Genomic DNA, 15,284 nt, shown 5'->3' on the forward strand with positions numbered 1-15,284 from the left:
ATTGTCGAGCGTGTCATCGGGCTCGCTGTTCACGACGGCAAGCCCCGGCTCCGTCTTCGGCTTAATGAGGCGAGGGGGCGAGGAGGAGGCACGACCACCCTTGTTGATGACGATGCCGGTTCTACGGGTGCGCCGGCCAAGGGGCGTTTCCACGAGCTCGGCCTTGACGCTGACGATCGCCGGCGACCCGGATGAGTGGGAGGAGGAGGAGGACCCGCCCAGCATTCTCCTCGGAAGCCATGCGTCGTCACTCCGGCGGGGCGGCGGGGCAGCCGAGTACTCGAGCGGCGGATCCTTGCCGTCCTTGAGGTACTCGAGGACGGCGTGGAGCGTGCGGTCGGGGACGCCCCACCACAGGCGGCGACCATCGCTGTTGTTGCGCCCCCGCACCACCGGCGTGTTGTTGATGGAGGCGAGTCGCTCCGCCTGCCGGCATTCGAAGTACGTCGCCCACGCCTCATGGTTGCCGGCGTCGTACTACGGGAGGGCCCGGTCCTCCTCCGGCAGGGAGGCCCGCACACACTCGATCTCGGTGTGGAAGTGGGCGGGGTGTTCGACTTCAGGGAGATGGGCGCCGGGTAGTTCGCCTCGTGGAGGAGGTAGGCTTCCCACTCGTGCAGGAGCGGCAGCTGAAGCCGTTGGCCGCCGCCGCGTCGCCGGGGGACGTTCACCCACCTGTTGTGCGTGCACGCGCTGGCTAGAGGAGGAGGGAGGGAAAGAGAGGGCGTCGGTGGCGAGAGAGGGGGGCTGCGGGCGAGTGCTTCCACTGGCGAGGGAGGGCGGCTTTTATAGCGACCGGGGGGCGGCAATGTGTGTATGCGTGGCAAGAAGAGGCGCGTCGCCGCACTACGCCGCCCGTGAGGAATCAATGAAAGACTGACCAGCGGCAGCCTTAGTATTGATTCCTCGCGGGAAACCGAGGCGATGAGGACGACGAGGCGTGGCGGTCGCTGACTCAGCAGGCCCGCTGCCCTTTCGCGCCAAAAACGATTGCCACGGCGCCCCCAGCGCGTCAGGTTCGGCCTGGATCCACCGGCACCAGTTTCAGGCTTAACCGGTGAAAATGGACCTCCAGGGGACGCGACTCGGCCGAGACGCTAAAAAATGGCCCTGGGGGGCTGTTGAGGCGCGACTGCAGATGCTCTAATGCCGCTTTCACCGGGTGGAGATGCTCTAATGCCGCTTTCACCGTCATACTTTATTCGTGAACATTTTCATTATCAATGTCGTGGTATAAACTTTTGTAGAGTTGCTACTCCAATGTACACCTCCCACAAGTAATGATGGACGTTCGGTTCATGTGTGATGCTAGCGGCAGCGGGTGCAGGAAGCAGCAACATGAAAGATGGGCGCCAAGGGCCACCGTTCACTCCCTCGTGCGAGCAAGATGAACGTCGCGTCGCAGCCATGTCCTTTTGTATATTACTAGGCAGGTGAAGCATTACTCTTAACGTACACTACGTACATAAATTTGACGCATGTTTCCTGGTACACAATCCATTTTATGAGCAACTACCACCACAAGCACGCATACTGCAGAACATACTTGCATACTACGTTTGATGCTGACAGAACTACAGACAGGAAATCATCGCAAAAAAAAACTACAGATAATAAATTAATCTGCAAAAGATACTTGGCATACTACGTTTAATGCTGATCAAACTACAAATAAGAAATTAATCTGCACACAAAGTACACAATCAGTTTAAGACAAACATATGGTTACAAGCACTCAGTAAACCTCTATGTACATTTTTTTTTTGAACGGTCACCGAGGGGGAGAGCTTCCCCACCTGAATATATTACCACTCAAAAGGAGGAGTCGAGAATTACAATAGTAGTTTGGTTACAACATGATCATTAGGGTACAGCTGAAGAGAGGAAGTGAAGCCATTGTCTAGCGGAGATATTGTCTTCTTTCTTTTTGAACCGAAAAACCCATAGAGAGAAGTCAACAACAATGTTCCGTATGGTGGTTCTGTGTGTATGATCGTCATTCCTGAAGACGAGCGCGTTTCTGGAATCCCATAGCTTCCAAGAGATAGTCAGAACCACCGAAGGCCAGATATTGGGGTTGAGGCCATGAAGCGTTGGGTGTTGGAGCAGAGCAGCAAGGGAGGTCGGGGCCGGCAGGCCCAGGGAGGACCAGACCTGTGTAGCGTAAGAACAGTTGGAGATGAGGTGGAGTGCATCTTCATGAGGGTCTTGACAACGCGGACATGCGGCAGATTGGGCAATGTGTTTGTGGAACATGTTTGCCTTCGTGTTGAGCCGGTCACGGAGGAGGAGCCATGCGAAGATCTTGACTTTGATCGGGACTTTGGAAGACCAGACAAAGTCGTGGTGAGGGTCTGTATCATCTTCAGCAGTAATGGAGGAGTAGGCGTTCTTGGCAGAGAACGGTAGTCCGTGGGTGAGGGATATTTCGTCAGATTGGTCCGTTTGCTGGAAATCCTACAACAACAACAGCACGCAATCCAACTCGCGAGCAGCAGCATTAGATAGACGGTTCCGTAGGTTCGCCAACAAGCTGGTTTGCCAAACAGTAGCCACTAACACCTTGTCATCAATGGAGTGTGAGAAGAGGTTTGGGAAGACGTTTTGGAGGGGAGACTGCAGTAACCATTTATCAAGCCAAAAGAAAGTGGATAGGCCATTGTATGTGAGCACAAATGAGTGCTAAATTAGCAGTGGCAAGTTGTTGTTAATGATCTTCCAGAGGAAGGAGGGTTTTGAGGTTTTTGCTGCAATGCCAAGAGGGTATTGGTGGTGGTACCATTGGGTCCAGGGGATGTTTGGGTGTTGTAGAATTTTGGAGGAGAATTTCATAAGCAAGCAGCGGTTTTGAACTTCCAGATTTTTAATGCCTAGACCACCAGTATCTTTAGGTTTGCAAACATTTTTCCACGCGACCAAGCAGCTCGCCCCAGTGCAGGTTGGCTCGTTAGACCAGAAGAACGCCCTCCGGATGGCGTCTAGTTTGGCTCTGATCGATTTTGGTAGGCGAAAGACGGACATAAAATAAATTGTTAAGGAGTCAAGAACCGCAGTTAGCAGGGTGAGACGTGCCCCCCGAGAGAGCAGGCGGGCCACCCAACCGAAGAGGAATTTTCGAAAGCTGTCTATGATTGGGTCGAAAGCTGTGAGAGGCAGTTTGGTGGGGGAGAGTGGTAGACCTAGATACACTAGCGGGAAGGAGGATAAGGAACAACCAATCGTTGTGGCAATGTTGTTTTGCGTGGAAGAGTCGGTGGCTATGGTGAGAAGAGCCGTTTTTTGGAAGTTGATGACTAGCCCCGTTGCAAGGGCGAAGTCATGAAGGGTGTTTTTGAGGATGATGGTGGCGGCGTCGCTAGCCACAGCAATTATCAGTGTATCGTCAGCGTATTGAAGTGTCACAGGTGGTTCATTAGGCCGTAACGGGTGACAAAGAACGTTGGTTTGGAACGCTTTTGCAATTAGACGTTGAAGGACGTCGGCAACGATGATGAATAAGTATGGCGAGAATGGATCACCTTGGCGGAGGCCACATCTACATTGAATCCAGGATCCTGGAACGCCATTTAAAAGGATAGTTGTTTTCCCAGTGAGAAGGATATTTTGTACCCAAGAACAGAAGTCAGAGGGAAAACCGCGGGCTTGTAAGATTTGTATGAGGGAGGACCAGCATATGGAGTCAAAAGCTTTCCTGAAATCGAGCTTGAAGATCATGGTCGGGGCTTTACGGGAGTGGCATGCACTGAGGATATCGGCAGCGTATATAAAGTTTTCAGCAATGCTACGTCCATGAAGGAAGCCAGTCTGGTCATAATGTATGAGCAGTGGGATGAGAGGTTTAACTCTACTGGTGAGGACTTTGGCAACTGCTTTTGGCGTGCAGTTTTGAAGAGATATGGGTCTAAACGCGTCTGGGGTTGTTGGTGCCTGAGATTTTGGAAGAAGGACCATGTAGGCCCGGTTGAATCGTTCTAAAGAAGCGGTTTGATCATGGAAGGCGGCGAAGAAGGTTAGGATGGGTTTTTTGATATCATTCCAATATTTTCTGAAGAAGATGGGTCCAAAGCCATCTGGTCCAGGGCTAGCATTGGTGTTCATAGAGAGGAAGGCTTGGTATATTTCGTCATAAGAGAAAGGTTGTGCAAGATCACTGAGCTGGGGGAGGGGTGAGGGGTACAGTTGTTGCAAGCTGAAGTTCCATGTTGCATTTTTTGAGGTCCCGATGAGCTGTTGGAAGAAGTCCTTTAAGATGTCAGCTTTTTGTTCGTGCAGAAAAACTTCGGAAGTGTTGTGTAAAAGCATGGGAATCTTGTTTGATCGAGAGCGTTGCGTAGCCGAGGCATGGAAGAATCGAGTGTTTTCGTCACTGTCAATGGCGACCCTGATCTTTCCCCTCTGTTTCCAGAAGGCGATTTTTTGTTTGATGGTATGTTGTAGCAAGTTGGAGAGCGTAAGCCTCAGTTTTTGTTCGATCGGGAAGAGAGGAGCGAATTCCTCGTTTAGGTCAAGGGCCTGGAGAGCGAGTTTGCAATTTGTTTCCCGTTGATAGATGGGCCGCAGCGACTTGGCCCAAGTCTTCAGGGCCGATCTTGTACCTTTAATTTTTTGAGCGAGCGAAGCCGCCGGATCAATGAAACGCCCACCGTGGCGCTGTGGGCCGGGCTGCCAGCAGCCGCGCACAATGTTAGAACAGGCTGGGAAGGAGGTCCAAAATTGTTCAAATCGAAAAAGGCGGGAAGATGGGACGGATGTGGATACGGTAACGAGGAGTCGAACATGATCAGAGACAAATCGAGTGAGGGAGGTGAGGTGTGAGTTAGGGAAAAGAGCATCCCAAGATAGATTGATCAGTACCCTATCTAGGCGAATCAGCGTGGGGGGTAGTCTTTTATTTGACCAGGTAAATTCTCTATCAAGGAGCGGGAGCTCTAAGAGAGCAAGTTGGTCGATGGTGTCGTTAAAGGCATCAGCCTCCGATCGTCTAAAGTTGTCGGTGTTGCGTTCATTGGGGAATCGAGTCAGGTTGAAATCACCTATTAGGAGCCAAGGAGATTGAGGTGGTGGTTCGATCTGTTTCAGTTCGTCAAGGAAGACTAGTTTTAGCTCTCGTTGCGAGGGGGCGTAGACATTAGTGATGAAGATATTATGTGGCGATGCAAGACATGATAGCGTTAATGTGGAAGTGAAACGCATGTGTTGGCAGTTGAGAAGCGAGAAGCAACGTGAGTTAGAAGCCGAGAGAATGCCGCCCGCCGTTCCGATTGCGTCGAGGTGGTTATTAGAGTCTAGGAAGCGCGGCAAGATCGATCGTAGTTTGTTTGTGTCTGGTTTTTGTAATTTGGTTTCTTGAAGAAGGGCAATGGATGGGGGTAGGAGATTGATTTCAGAGAACACATTGGAGCACTTATCATTATCTCCTAGACCGTGAACGTTCCAGGACACGATAGAGTAGGTAGCGTTTTTCATAATGGAAACTTAAGTTGACACCTTACATAGGGGTATTGACCCAACAAGCAACCATTTCGGGTCAAGGTACAGTACGACAAACTGATAGAAGCAGGCATGAGCACCATTACAAGTAGATTAAACCTAACACAGCGACTACAGGTCGGAGCGAGGCCCCGGATACATGGCCAGACATGGCCGCCACACCCGTGGCCGCGGAGAAGAGAGCACATCATGGCGATCCCAGGCCACCAAAACCGGAAGCGAGGTCCGCCGGCATCTCTGGCGTGGCGCCGCAGGCAGCAGCGACGGCGGCCGGGTCCTCAGGCGAGGCAGGACCGTGCGCAAAGCCGTCGATGAGCCCAGAGTCGTCACAGAGCCGAGCGTGGATCAGGGCGTCGGAGAGGTCCTTGGAAGTAGTAGATAGGTCGAGCTTCTTTGCCTTGGAGCGCATGGCCTTGGAGGTCATGGAGTAGATAGGCGGCTCTATTTCAGCCAGCCTAGCGCTGCGTCTAGCCTTGATGCCGGAGTCAGCAGCCATCTTGGCGCGCCTGCTGATGCGCCTGGCAAGGCACTCGTGCGTAGGCTCTGGGGGCAGATCCAGTGGCTGGGCGGAGAGATCCACAGGAAGGGGGAGCGGCTGAAGGGCAGGTGGGGATGGTGGAGGAGGCGGCGTAGGTGGCAGAGGAAGTGGAGATGGTGGGGCTGGCAGTGCAAGCAGGGGACGTGCATGGCGCGAGCGAGCGTGCAGCTTCTGTGGAGAGGGGGAGCGAGCGGGAGGGGTCCATGGGGCATGAACAAGCATGGCAACAGGCATGCCGTCAGCCATGACTGCGAGGATTGGGATGTCGTCGAGCGGCCTGTTAGCAGTAGGAGATGGGGGAGGGCCCAAGGGCGACTCCGGGGTGCATGCAAATGGTGACATGGCCATGGCAGTGTTCCTGATTTGAGTAACAGTGGAGGGAGAGAGGCGAGGGTTTGATGAGAGGGAGGATAGGGAGCCGTCGTCCCCGTCCTCAGAGCTGAAGGGCGATGCCCCGGAGCCGTGACGGAAGAGCGCGCGGCTCTCCAACTTGACAACGACGATGTCGTTGTCAGGGAGACGCACCGTGAGGCATGGAGGGAGGACAAAATCGCAGGCAACCATGACGAGCGCGTGAACGCTAGAGTGGTCACCCTGGAAGCAGTGTTGGTCGGCAGAGACAAAGTCACCAAGGTGGGAGAAGAAGTAGTCTGCCCCCTCCGGGTGCCAGAGCTCATCGGGATAATCGAAAGCCTCGATCTCAGCCATGTGAACGAAGATGGCCGTAGATCTATTGTCAGCGTGTTCAGGCCTTTCGAAGAACAGGGTATTGCCCTAGTGGTGGATTGGCCCATGGCCAGTGGCCGCGAGGCGCTCGTCTACGTTGGCAAAGGAGAGACGGCCGGCGCCACGTGCGGAGGAAGTGAGGCCGAACGTGGGATTGTTGCGGTGTTGAGCGAGGGCCTGGCGGATGAACCTAAATGGGTTAGGCATAGGAGTGGCAAGGTGTACGTAGGCAAGGTTGTCCACCTGGCGGACTAGGCAGCTTGGAAGGACAAGGAGAGGGATGTGTGGTGCCGGTGGAGGGAAGCATGATGTTGCGGTGGGAATGGTGACTGGGGAGGGGGTGGGGGTGGAGCGAAGGACGGCGTCGGGGGGAGGATGAGGAGGTGCGCGGTCCGAAGATGAGCGGGAGACGGAATGGCGGCAGATCGTTGGTGAGGACGCAGTGGGAGCCGAACCAGATTGGTGCGCCATCGGAGCGCGTGGAGCCGGCCGACGAGCCGGAGGCGGTGTGGGTGCCCGTCGTGTGTGCCATAGAGCTGCATGGCGGTCGCACAAAAGCAGGGTTAATACGCGGTGAAGGGGGCATAGGAGGGAAGAACGGGAGGAAGCGGATGGCCTTGCACCTGTAGCTCCGGTGGCCGGAGCACCAGCAGCGAGAGCACCGGACGGGGTCGCGACAGTCTGCGATGGTGTGGTCGCTAGCAAGGCACCGAAAACACCTAGTCTTCTTCTTGCGGCTGTAGTGGTGGTGGAAGTGTTTGAGGCTAACCATCTGGGAAGGAGGCGATTTATAGGCTGGAGAGGGCGATGGATGGGGGAGAGGGGATGCAGGGGCCCGAGGCAGGGAGCAGAGCAAAACCTCCCGGTAGTTGCGCGGGTCTTGCAGCAGCGTGGAGATCGAAGAGCTTAGCGGACTGGCAGCGGTGGCAGGGGCGTGGCACTGGGTAATGGCGATCTCGGGATGGAGCTGAGGGGACTGGGCGGAGAGTAGGCTGACGGAGGTAGGGGAGGCAGGTGGTGGAGTAGACGTGATGATGGTCGCATGCGTGCGCATGCATGCGTTGGTTTTGTCGCGCGGTGAGGATGAGCGGGGGTGCGATTGTGGGACCCGTGGATTAGTGGCTGTTAGGTAAGATATGGGGTGCGCGTTGGAACCTGGGGGATCGAGCAGGCCGAGCGGCCGACCGGGGGGCGGTTGTGGCGACGCAGGTGGGCCGGATGCGTGAGTGTCATGTGATGGGTGGCGTGAGGTCGGGTGGTCTAAGGTTGGATTGTTTAACGAACTAGGCTGGTCGAGGGGGTGTACGGTGCGGTCGTCTACACCGTCTTGTTTTCTCTCTGGAGAAAGGATGCAGGGATACTTGGCGGGGGAGGCCGAACCAGATGAGCGGCACACGTGTCCCAGGCCATCGATTGCGTTCCGGTCAACCGAGGCAGCAGCAGTGGAATCCACGCATGGAACGGTGTGTTGTATCTTGGTATGTAGGTGAGAAGATCTTGCGGTAGTTTTTTAGTTGACGGGTGCGGTCCAAGCAAGGATGTGCGGTGAGTGGGCAGGATGGGTGCGAATGGATCGATTGAGTCCGGTTCAAACACTACAGGCAATGGTACCGATCGCACTATTTGAGATGCTTGGTCAAACGAGTCAAATAGTTGAAGTTCAAAATTTGAAAAAAGGATGGGCGCGCAACGGAGGACCTCAGATCTGACCTTGACCGAGTACACATGCACTAAAAGCAAGTTCGGAGCAAGCGTGATCGCATGGAAAACCCGTTGGAACGAAAACTGGTGGTCTAGAGCATTATTAATCAGAGTTTCATTAGCGCAAACTGACTTAGAAGAGAACACAATCCAGATAGGAGTATTTGGTTGGTGTGTTAGGCATGTGGTAGGAGTAGTGACAAGGCAGTGGTACTTAGAAAAAATCAGCTTATTGAACGAAATGCCAGGCCGGAACGGTCGTACCTTTGCATGCGATCGCAGAGTGGAGCTAGTTGCGGGAGTTGCAGTAGGTCCAGCAGGCAGCCGACCGTTGGCGAGAGAATGGCCCACCTACATGGAGGCCATGCACGGAGAGGAGCGTGCTGAGTCGTCGACGACTACGCGAGGAGGCGCCAGCGCATCATGTAGCGGCGGGGATGGCCGCGCCGCCAGCATGGCCGGCGAGGCATGAGGCGCCACGGTGATGGTGGCGAACATGCGAGGCGCCACAATCGGGGAGCAGGCCGCCATGAGCGTGGCAACGTGGTGGGAGGCGACCGGTACATTGAACGCAGCGTTGGAGAGGCGTTGAACTTCGATAGAACACGCAGGTCCACCAAAGCGGAAGGAGAGAAGCGAGGCGACGAGAGTTTCATCGACCATAAAATCCGCTTTATGGACGAAGAAGATGATTGAGGTGGGCAAGGCCGAGGCAATTGGCGCTGCAAAAACTTTGGACGAGCAGAGATCATGAATGTTGCGCGCGAAGTCGACGCCGGGAGAGGGGAAGAACCCGAGCTGAGAGCGCAGGAATGCGTCGGCATGGCCGAAGCGGTCGCCGATGTCAAGGGGCTTTGTTTGGTGGATGGGTGGACGGTGTGTGAAGGTGGGTGGCGGTGGAAAGGGGGGAAACTGGATGGAGTGGCTTGTGGCAACGAGGATGGGCTCGGCAATGAGAGCTTGAACGATGCGCATATCGGATACAGAGATGCGAAAGAGTTGATCATGGAGGCGAGTCACCTGGAAAGCGGGGGCGTTGCCGCCCAGGCAGGCTTGCATGAGGACGGCCACCAGTTCTTCGTCAAGGACGAGCGAAGAATGGTGGACATGCACGGAGAGGAAGAAATGGTGGACATGCACGGAGAGGAAGCAGGGATGTTCATGGCGACGCGGGTTGATATGCTTGGAAAGGCACCGCCAAACTTGTGCCTGGAAGTCGTCACCCATAGCGTCGCCGACGCCGAGCGCGGCCCGCAAGGCTTTGGCGGTGGGGGAGTCATGCCGTCGGAGAGGGTCATTGAAGGTGGCCGTCGTAGAAGGCGGGGGAGGGGTGGAGGCGGTGGGTGGGGCTGGGACGCCGGAGGGGAGAGGGGAGCGAGGGGGGACGGGAGCCATTTCGTATGTGTCATCCATCTGCACTAGTAGTCCGGGAACACCTTAAGAATCCTCTATGTACATTTGCATCATTAGGTACTATTAATTTGAAAGAACAAACAAACCTTAAGGATGTAATGCCGAGAGGAGAGACTACAAACGAAAACAAATATCTACAACATCAACCGTGCCGCCGTGACAAAATATGCCTGTCCTGCAAGAATATAGTGGCAAAAATAAAACTTCAAGTAGATATGTCCGAAAAGGAAAAAGAAACAGTTCCGCTTCCAGTGGTTCTACACAACACAGGTGTAAGAAGTCGCTTTATTGTGCAACATATATTTATGACTAAAGCCAAACTATTGTCCTACTAGTAAATGCACACGTGCTTTGGATGTTCAACTAATATAACTAAAACATGATAAATCATTTCTCTCAATGTTCACAAGTGTATATACTTGCATATTCTACATGATTTCATACCTTGCAATATTATTGCTGAGGTGGAAGAAAACTGTAAAAAAAAATGTTACTATGCACGCCACACTTTTTAAGAAAGGCAAGTACATATGAAATTAAACATTTATTACAAGCACAAGAAAATATTAAGCCTACGTATGCTCTAAAATTTAAATGGCATGCATTTCCTTAGTGGCAAGGATGATTTGCTCCAACATACTTGACCAAAGGGCTGTTATATAACTCAATGTTTCTATAAATGTTTTGTAAGTAATTCAACAGCCGATTTGCATCCAATGATGGCAAGCATTAGTTGTTTTGGTTGAATGAAATGAAATGCTATTGATGGTGGCCGAGTTTTCTTTCGCATCAGGTGTTCCTGAATAACTAAGAATGTAATAACTGTTCCAGGCTGAATGTGTAAAGAAAAAGGTTAATTGATGTGTCGTAGAAGATTTATGGCATCTCCAGGTCATTAGCATTTTGGACAATTAGCAACGCAACAAACAAGTATTCAAAGCAATCTGCCAGGGAATTAGGGCAGTAGAGTTGCAGTTTAATAGTTATTTCAATTGTGGCTATTAGTTTTGAAGGGCAGAGATGCAAAACTTTACAACTTTCATCAGATATTGCTATTCATGGGTTTGTTGCAAGAATTTTGTAATGGTGATTTACAACTCACAAAAGAGGGACCAGCAATTTATTTGTTTGGACAGTGACCAAAATAGCCCTAAGATACTTTGCCAAGAGAACGACATTTACCAATTTGGTCATTACATGCCCATGAATTGACATAAATTTCTGCTAAAAGAACTAAAGAATGACAATGGAACCTTACGGAAGTTTGGCAATATGCCAAAGGCCAAATCTAATCAAAGATACCAAATTTCTGAAAGGCAAACTTGGGCATCCATGTAATCCAAACCAAACACCACGCGAGGATAGCCAACCAGTGACACACAATGCTAAGGTCATGAAACAAACATACACGACTTATTGTTTTGTTTCAAGAACTATGGCATAGGCCCTGCAAGGAGTGCATAACACTGATCTCCAGATAGACCAATCAGAAATGCAATCTCTCATGCAACAAGCACTTCTTACAGATTCAGCAACTATGTGCCTATCAACCTAAGTAGTAAGTAGACCATAGAAACATGGTTTATTACTAGTGTACAATAAATATAAGTTATATTTACTCGTTATCCTAGTTAGTTTAAAAGTTGTAGTCCATTGTGCAAAGTGTGGTCGTGAACCCAACTAGTTAAAGTAAGTTCTGCAAAATGACACTGCAACAGCCTGGTATCAATTGCAACACGGTATCATAATCAAGCTCTGGCATATTCTTGATACCTATCTATCATACTATAAGTACCAGGACATGCGAAAATGCATATAAACAATATTATCTGTAGTGCGCTACAATCAATAAAAACACAATGAAATGTCTTAATTTACTACCATCTCCCCAAAAGAAACAAACAGGGTTAGAGAAAAAAGAAGTCCCAAAAACTTATGCCTTCTTATCATGCATGAAGTACGGAGCCTGATGATATACATCAGCATATGTGGGCTTAATGAGGCTCCATAGTGGAATTAGTCATATATTGGAAAACTTAGGATCCGATAATAGTTTGTATATATTGCCTAGGTATGTTGTGATCCTGCGGCACCATCAGAAATGCTGTATTTAAAGAAAACAACTAGAGGAACTTCCATTCATACCTAGCTTTTCTTTGAAATTTTAGGAGAAATACAGTGTAAGTGTCGCCCTGCATCTGCAACATCTTTGATTTCTTGAAGTTGGTCAGCTATATCCTCTAAGAGTTGCAACTGTAATGATTGCCTCCTTCCACTTGCTGCAAGCCTCATCTTGTTTTGTGCACCTTCGATCGCATTCAGACTTTTCCCCAGGAGATCATCTGCGGCAGCTCGATTCTGCAACTTGTCTGCTTGCATTGTTGCATCAGAGAAGCTTCGACCAATCAGGCCTTTAACTGCATAGGAACATCTCAGTTTCAGTACCAGTTTCAAATGATTCTGCAACTATAATAGTTTCTTAAAATGTGTTGACTTAGGTATTCAACATGTCATGCTGGTGAAATAACTAAAGTACAGCCAAAATACAATAGGGGTTAAGCATGTCATGCCAGCACACATGGAAAAATATTCGAAAGTAGTTAACAAAATTCAAGAGGATGCAGGTACACATGTATATATCAATATGAGAAATAAGTTGCAACACTTTTTGTTTGGTAAATCTGATAAATAATATCCAGTTGACAAAACGAAATTATGCAAGGTAGCATGTGAACTCAAAGCAAAATATCCAATAACCAACATGGTTTTAATAAACTAGCATAGCAGCATTTAGGCAAACCAATAAATGAATTGATTGAACCTAGATCAATAAAGATCCAACAATAATTATCAGCAATCAGGAGAAGTACGAACAGATTTGCAGCATTATGTTTATCGCAATAGAAAAGAACTTAATCCTGTCACATGCTAGATAGTATAGCAAATATCAACCGAGTGTTATTTCTCCATCTGCAGTCTGCACATACCTTCAGTGGAGAAGCAAATATCATCAACAACATGCACATCAAATATATTTGCATCATTGTCGCTTGCCATAAAATCATGGCAAGTCTTGTCTAGCCGCCCACTGTCCTCCTCCTGAAATTCATCAGCAGTCAGCTCTTCCATACCTTTCATACCAGCTGCAGCATTAACTTCAACATCACCACCTTGATCCAGACATCGTGCAGATTGGGGCAAGCACAAACTCCGGGCAGATAGGGGGAGAATTACCACCGTCTCCGTGCCATCATCTTCGCATCTATCTGCCCCCAATTTCGATCCGGCCACAGGAACTTCTCCAAGTGCCTGAAAAGGCAGACTGTCCTCATTCCCATCCTTAACACGACCCACACGAATGGGCGACACTTGTTGGCGCGCGAAGTGCTTCTGGAAGCTGAAGACAGAATTATTCCCAGGCTGAACCCCCGCATTCTTATCAAGCGATCTGGAAGAGCTTGGCTCGCCCTCTAGAAAGTAACTGTGCGGCGTCATCATCTCCACCTCCTCGTCATCATTATCCCCGGTGAGACCAAGCATCCGCCGGTAGGACTCCACCTCTTTCTGCAAAGACCTGGTCTCGCGCTCCCTCATGAGCAAGATGTCCTTGAGCTCCTCCACCTCATTCTCGTAGAAGGCGCAGCGCTCATCAGAGGTGCGGCGCTGCTGCCGCACCTCCATCTCCAAGGACGATTTCTCCTTCTGCAGACGCAGGATCATCGCCATGGCCTCCTCGGCCGCGGATGCTGCGGCGCTGCGTTCCTTGTCCAGCTCCTGCTGCAGCGCCGAGACGTCATTCCCCTCGTCCACCTCCCGCTTCAGATTCACCTCCTCCTCTTCCTCATCGACGGACTCGGCTTTGCCCTCCCCCTCGTCCTGGCTGTCGTCGTCGGAGTTGAAGACGAAGGGGAAGCGGGAGCGAAGGGAGAGGAGGAGGGACTCGAGGACGCGGGAGGGGTAGCGGAAGAGGAAGGCGAAGAGGCAGGGGAGGTGCGGGCGGGAGCAGGTGCAGGGGAGGCGGAGGCGGAAGAGCGCGAGGAGGGCGGAGGCCGCGGACGCGGCGGCCGCGGCGCAGAGGAAGGCGTAGACGATGGCGAGGTCGAGGAAGGCGCCGGCCAGCGCCCGCGCCGTCCAGCGCGCGTGCACGCCCGCGACGCCAGGGCAGGGCGCCATCAGCGCATAACGATCGCCCGCCGAATCTGAGAGGATTCCCCCGCCGATTCCTCCACCGGATTCCGGGTGGTTGTTGCTGTTCGGTGGGGAAAGGTGGAGGAGTCCTGCCGTGCCGGGATTTGGCTCCCTTGGCCTCGTCGTTTCCAAGGCGGCTGCGCTGCGCGGGCGGTTGCCGGGCGGGCGGCGGGGAAACGGTGGGGGCAGTCGGTGGAATCGCCCGCGCCGACGTGCGGGGTCCACGTCGTGCACCTCGTGCGGCAGGGCTATTTGTTTGGTATCCCGGCGGCCCGGCGCTTCGCTTCGCTTGGCGTCGTTGTTCGGTTGGGCGTTGTCCGGCAGGCCAATTCTGTCAAGCTATACGCGAGCCGCTTCATTTGGCAAAACCAGGCAGGCAGGGCAAGATTACTGACCTGTACCAAACGTCCAAACTCCAAACCACGGGCCACGGTGTTTACTTGTTTAGAATTAGATAGACTTCGGGGATGGGAAATGATCGCGTAGAACAGTCCACCGCGACGTCAGTAATGCTAACTGGCAAACATTTGTTGGGAAGGAACTCCCAGCGAACACTCCCATAGCCGTTTGATCGCGATCAAACAATGATTTTTTCTTTTTCGAAAAATTGCCTTCTATAAGGAACCCATGCTAGTCTGAACATTATCACCCACTATAAGTAAAATTGTAATAAAAATCGTTCGCAAATGTCATCCTCCACTATAAGTAAAGTGGTTGCCGATTGCGAATGTTCGTACAAATAAGGGGTTTAGCCCAACAACCTTGTAGTCTGATGTGAGGTTTGCATGGAATCTGGCCAAGGAGGTCCATTGGTGCAATAATGAAGACAATATTTTCATGGTTCAATTCGGGTGCTTGGGAGATTGAAATACTTCTATGAATATGCGACCCTAGTTATTTCATAATCAAGATTTACTCATTGTGGAATATGGTGGGTTCACTAATCTGAGGTATGTGGTATTGCATAAGATTACAGTCTGGGCAAGAGTGCTTAGGTTGCCGGATAACTTTGTGATCACAGCGGCTATCAAAGGAATTTGTCGTAAGATGAGTAAGGTGTTGGAGGTCCAATCTACCTTAGCACGGATTTTGCTAGGAAGTTTGTTTGAGTTAGAGTGGTGCTAGACGTGACCAAGAAGCTCATCAAGTTTGTGTCCGTAACAAATAATGATGTGACTGAATTCTATCAAGTGCAATATAAAAAAAACCCACTTTGGGAATTGTGGTA

The 15,284-nt window shown here is 51.3% G+C and overlaps 1 protein-coding gene across 4 annotated transcripts; it reads right to left on the minus strand.

The window, feature by feature from the left end:
• Positions 1-1,725: 1,725 nt before the first annotated feature.
• Positions 1,726-14,409, minus strand: LOC123188963 (myosin-binding protein 7). Of its 4 annotated transcripts, none has more exons than XM_044601257.1 (4): positions 12,856-14,408; positions 12,014-12,285; positions 10,016-10,043; positions 1,726-1,753 (listed from the first exon to the last, which is right to left on the minus strand). In XM_044601257.1, exons 1-2 carry the CDS (start codon positions 14,039-14,041, stop codon positions 12,014-12,016), a joined length of 1,458 nt encoding a protein of 485 aa, XP_044457192.1. In that variant the 5' UTR covers positions 14,042-14,408; the 3' UTR covers positions 1,726-1,753; positions 10,016-10,043. The 4 variants fall into 4 exon arrangements, 3 of the variants coding, with proteins under 3 accessions (XP_044457192.1, XP_044457193.1, XP_044457191.1); XR_006495464.1 differs by lacking the exon at positions 1,726-1,753 and adding an exon at positions 9,850-9,868 and having other exon boundaries at positions 9,955-10,043; positions 12,856-14,407; XM_044601258.1 differs by lacking the exon at positions 1,726-1,753 and having other exon boundaries at positions 9,885-10,038; positions 12,856-14,409.
• Between the last annotated feature and the right edge of the window lie 875 nt (positions 14,410-15,284).

The sequence above is a fragment of the Triticum aestivum genome, chromosome 2A, assembly GCF_018294505.1.
Source record: "Triticum aestivum cultivar Chinese Spring chromosome 2A, IWGSC CS RefSeq v2.1, whole genome shotgun sequence".
Lineage (NCBI taxonomy): Eukaryota > Viridiplantae > Streptophyta > Magnoliopsida > Poales > Poaceae > Triticum > Triticum aestivum.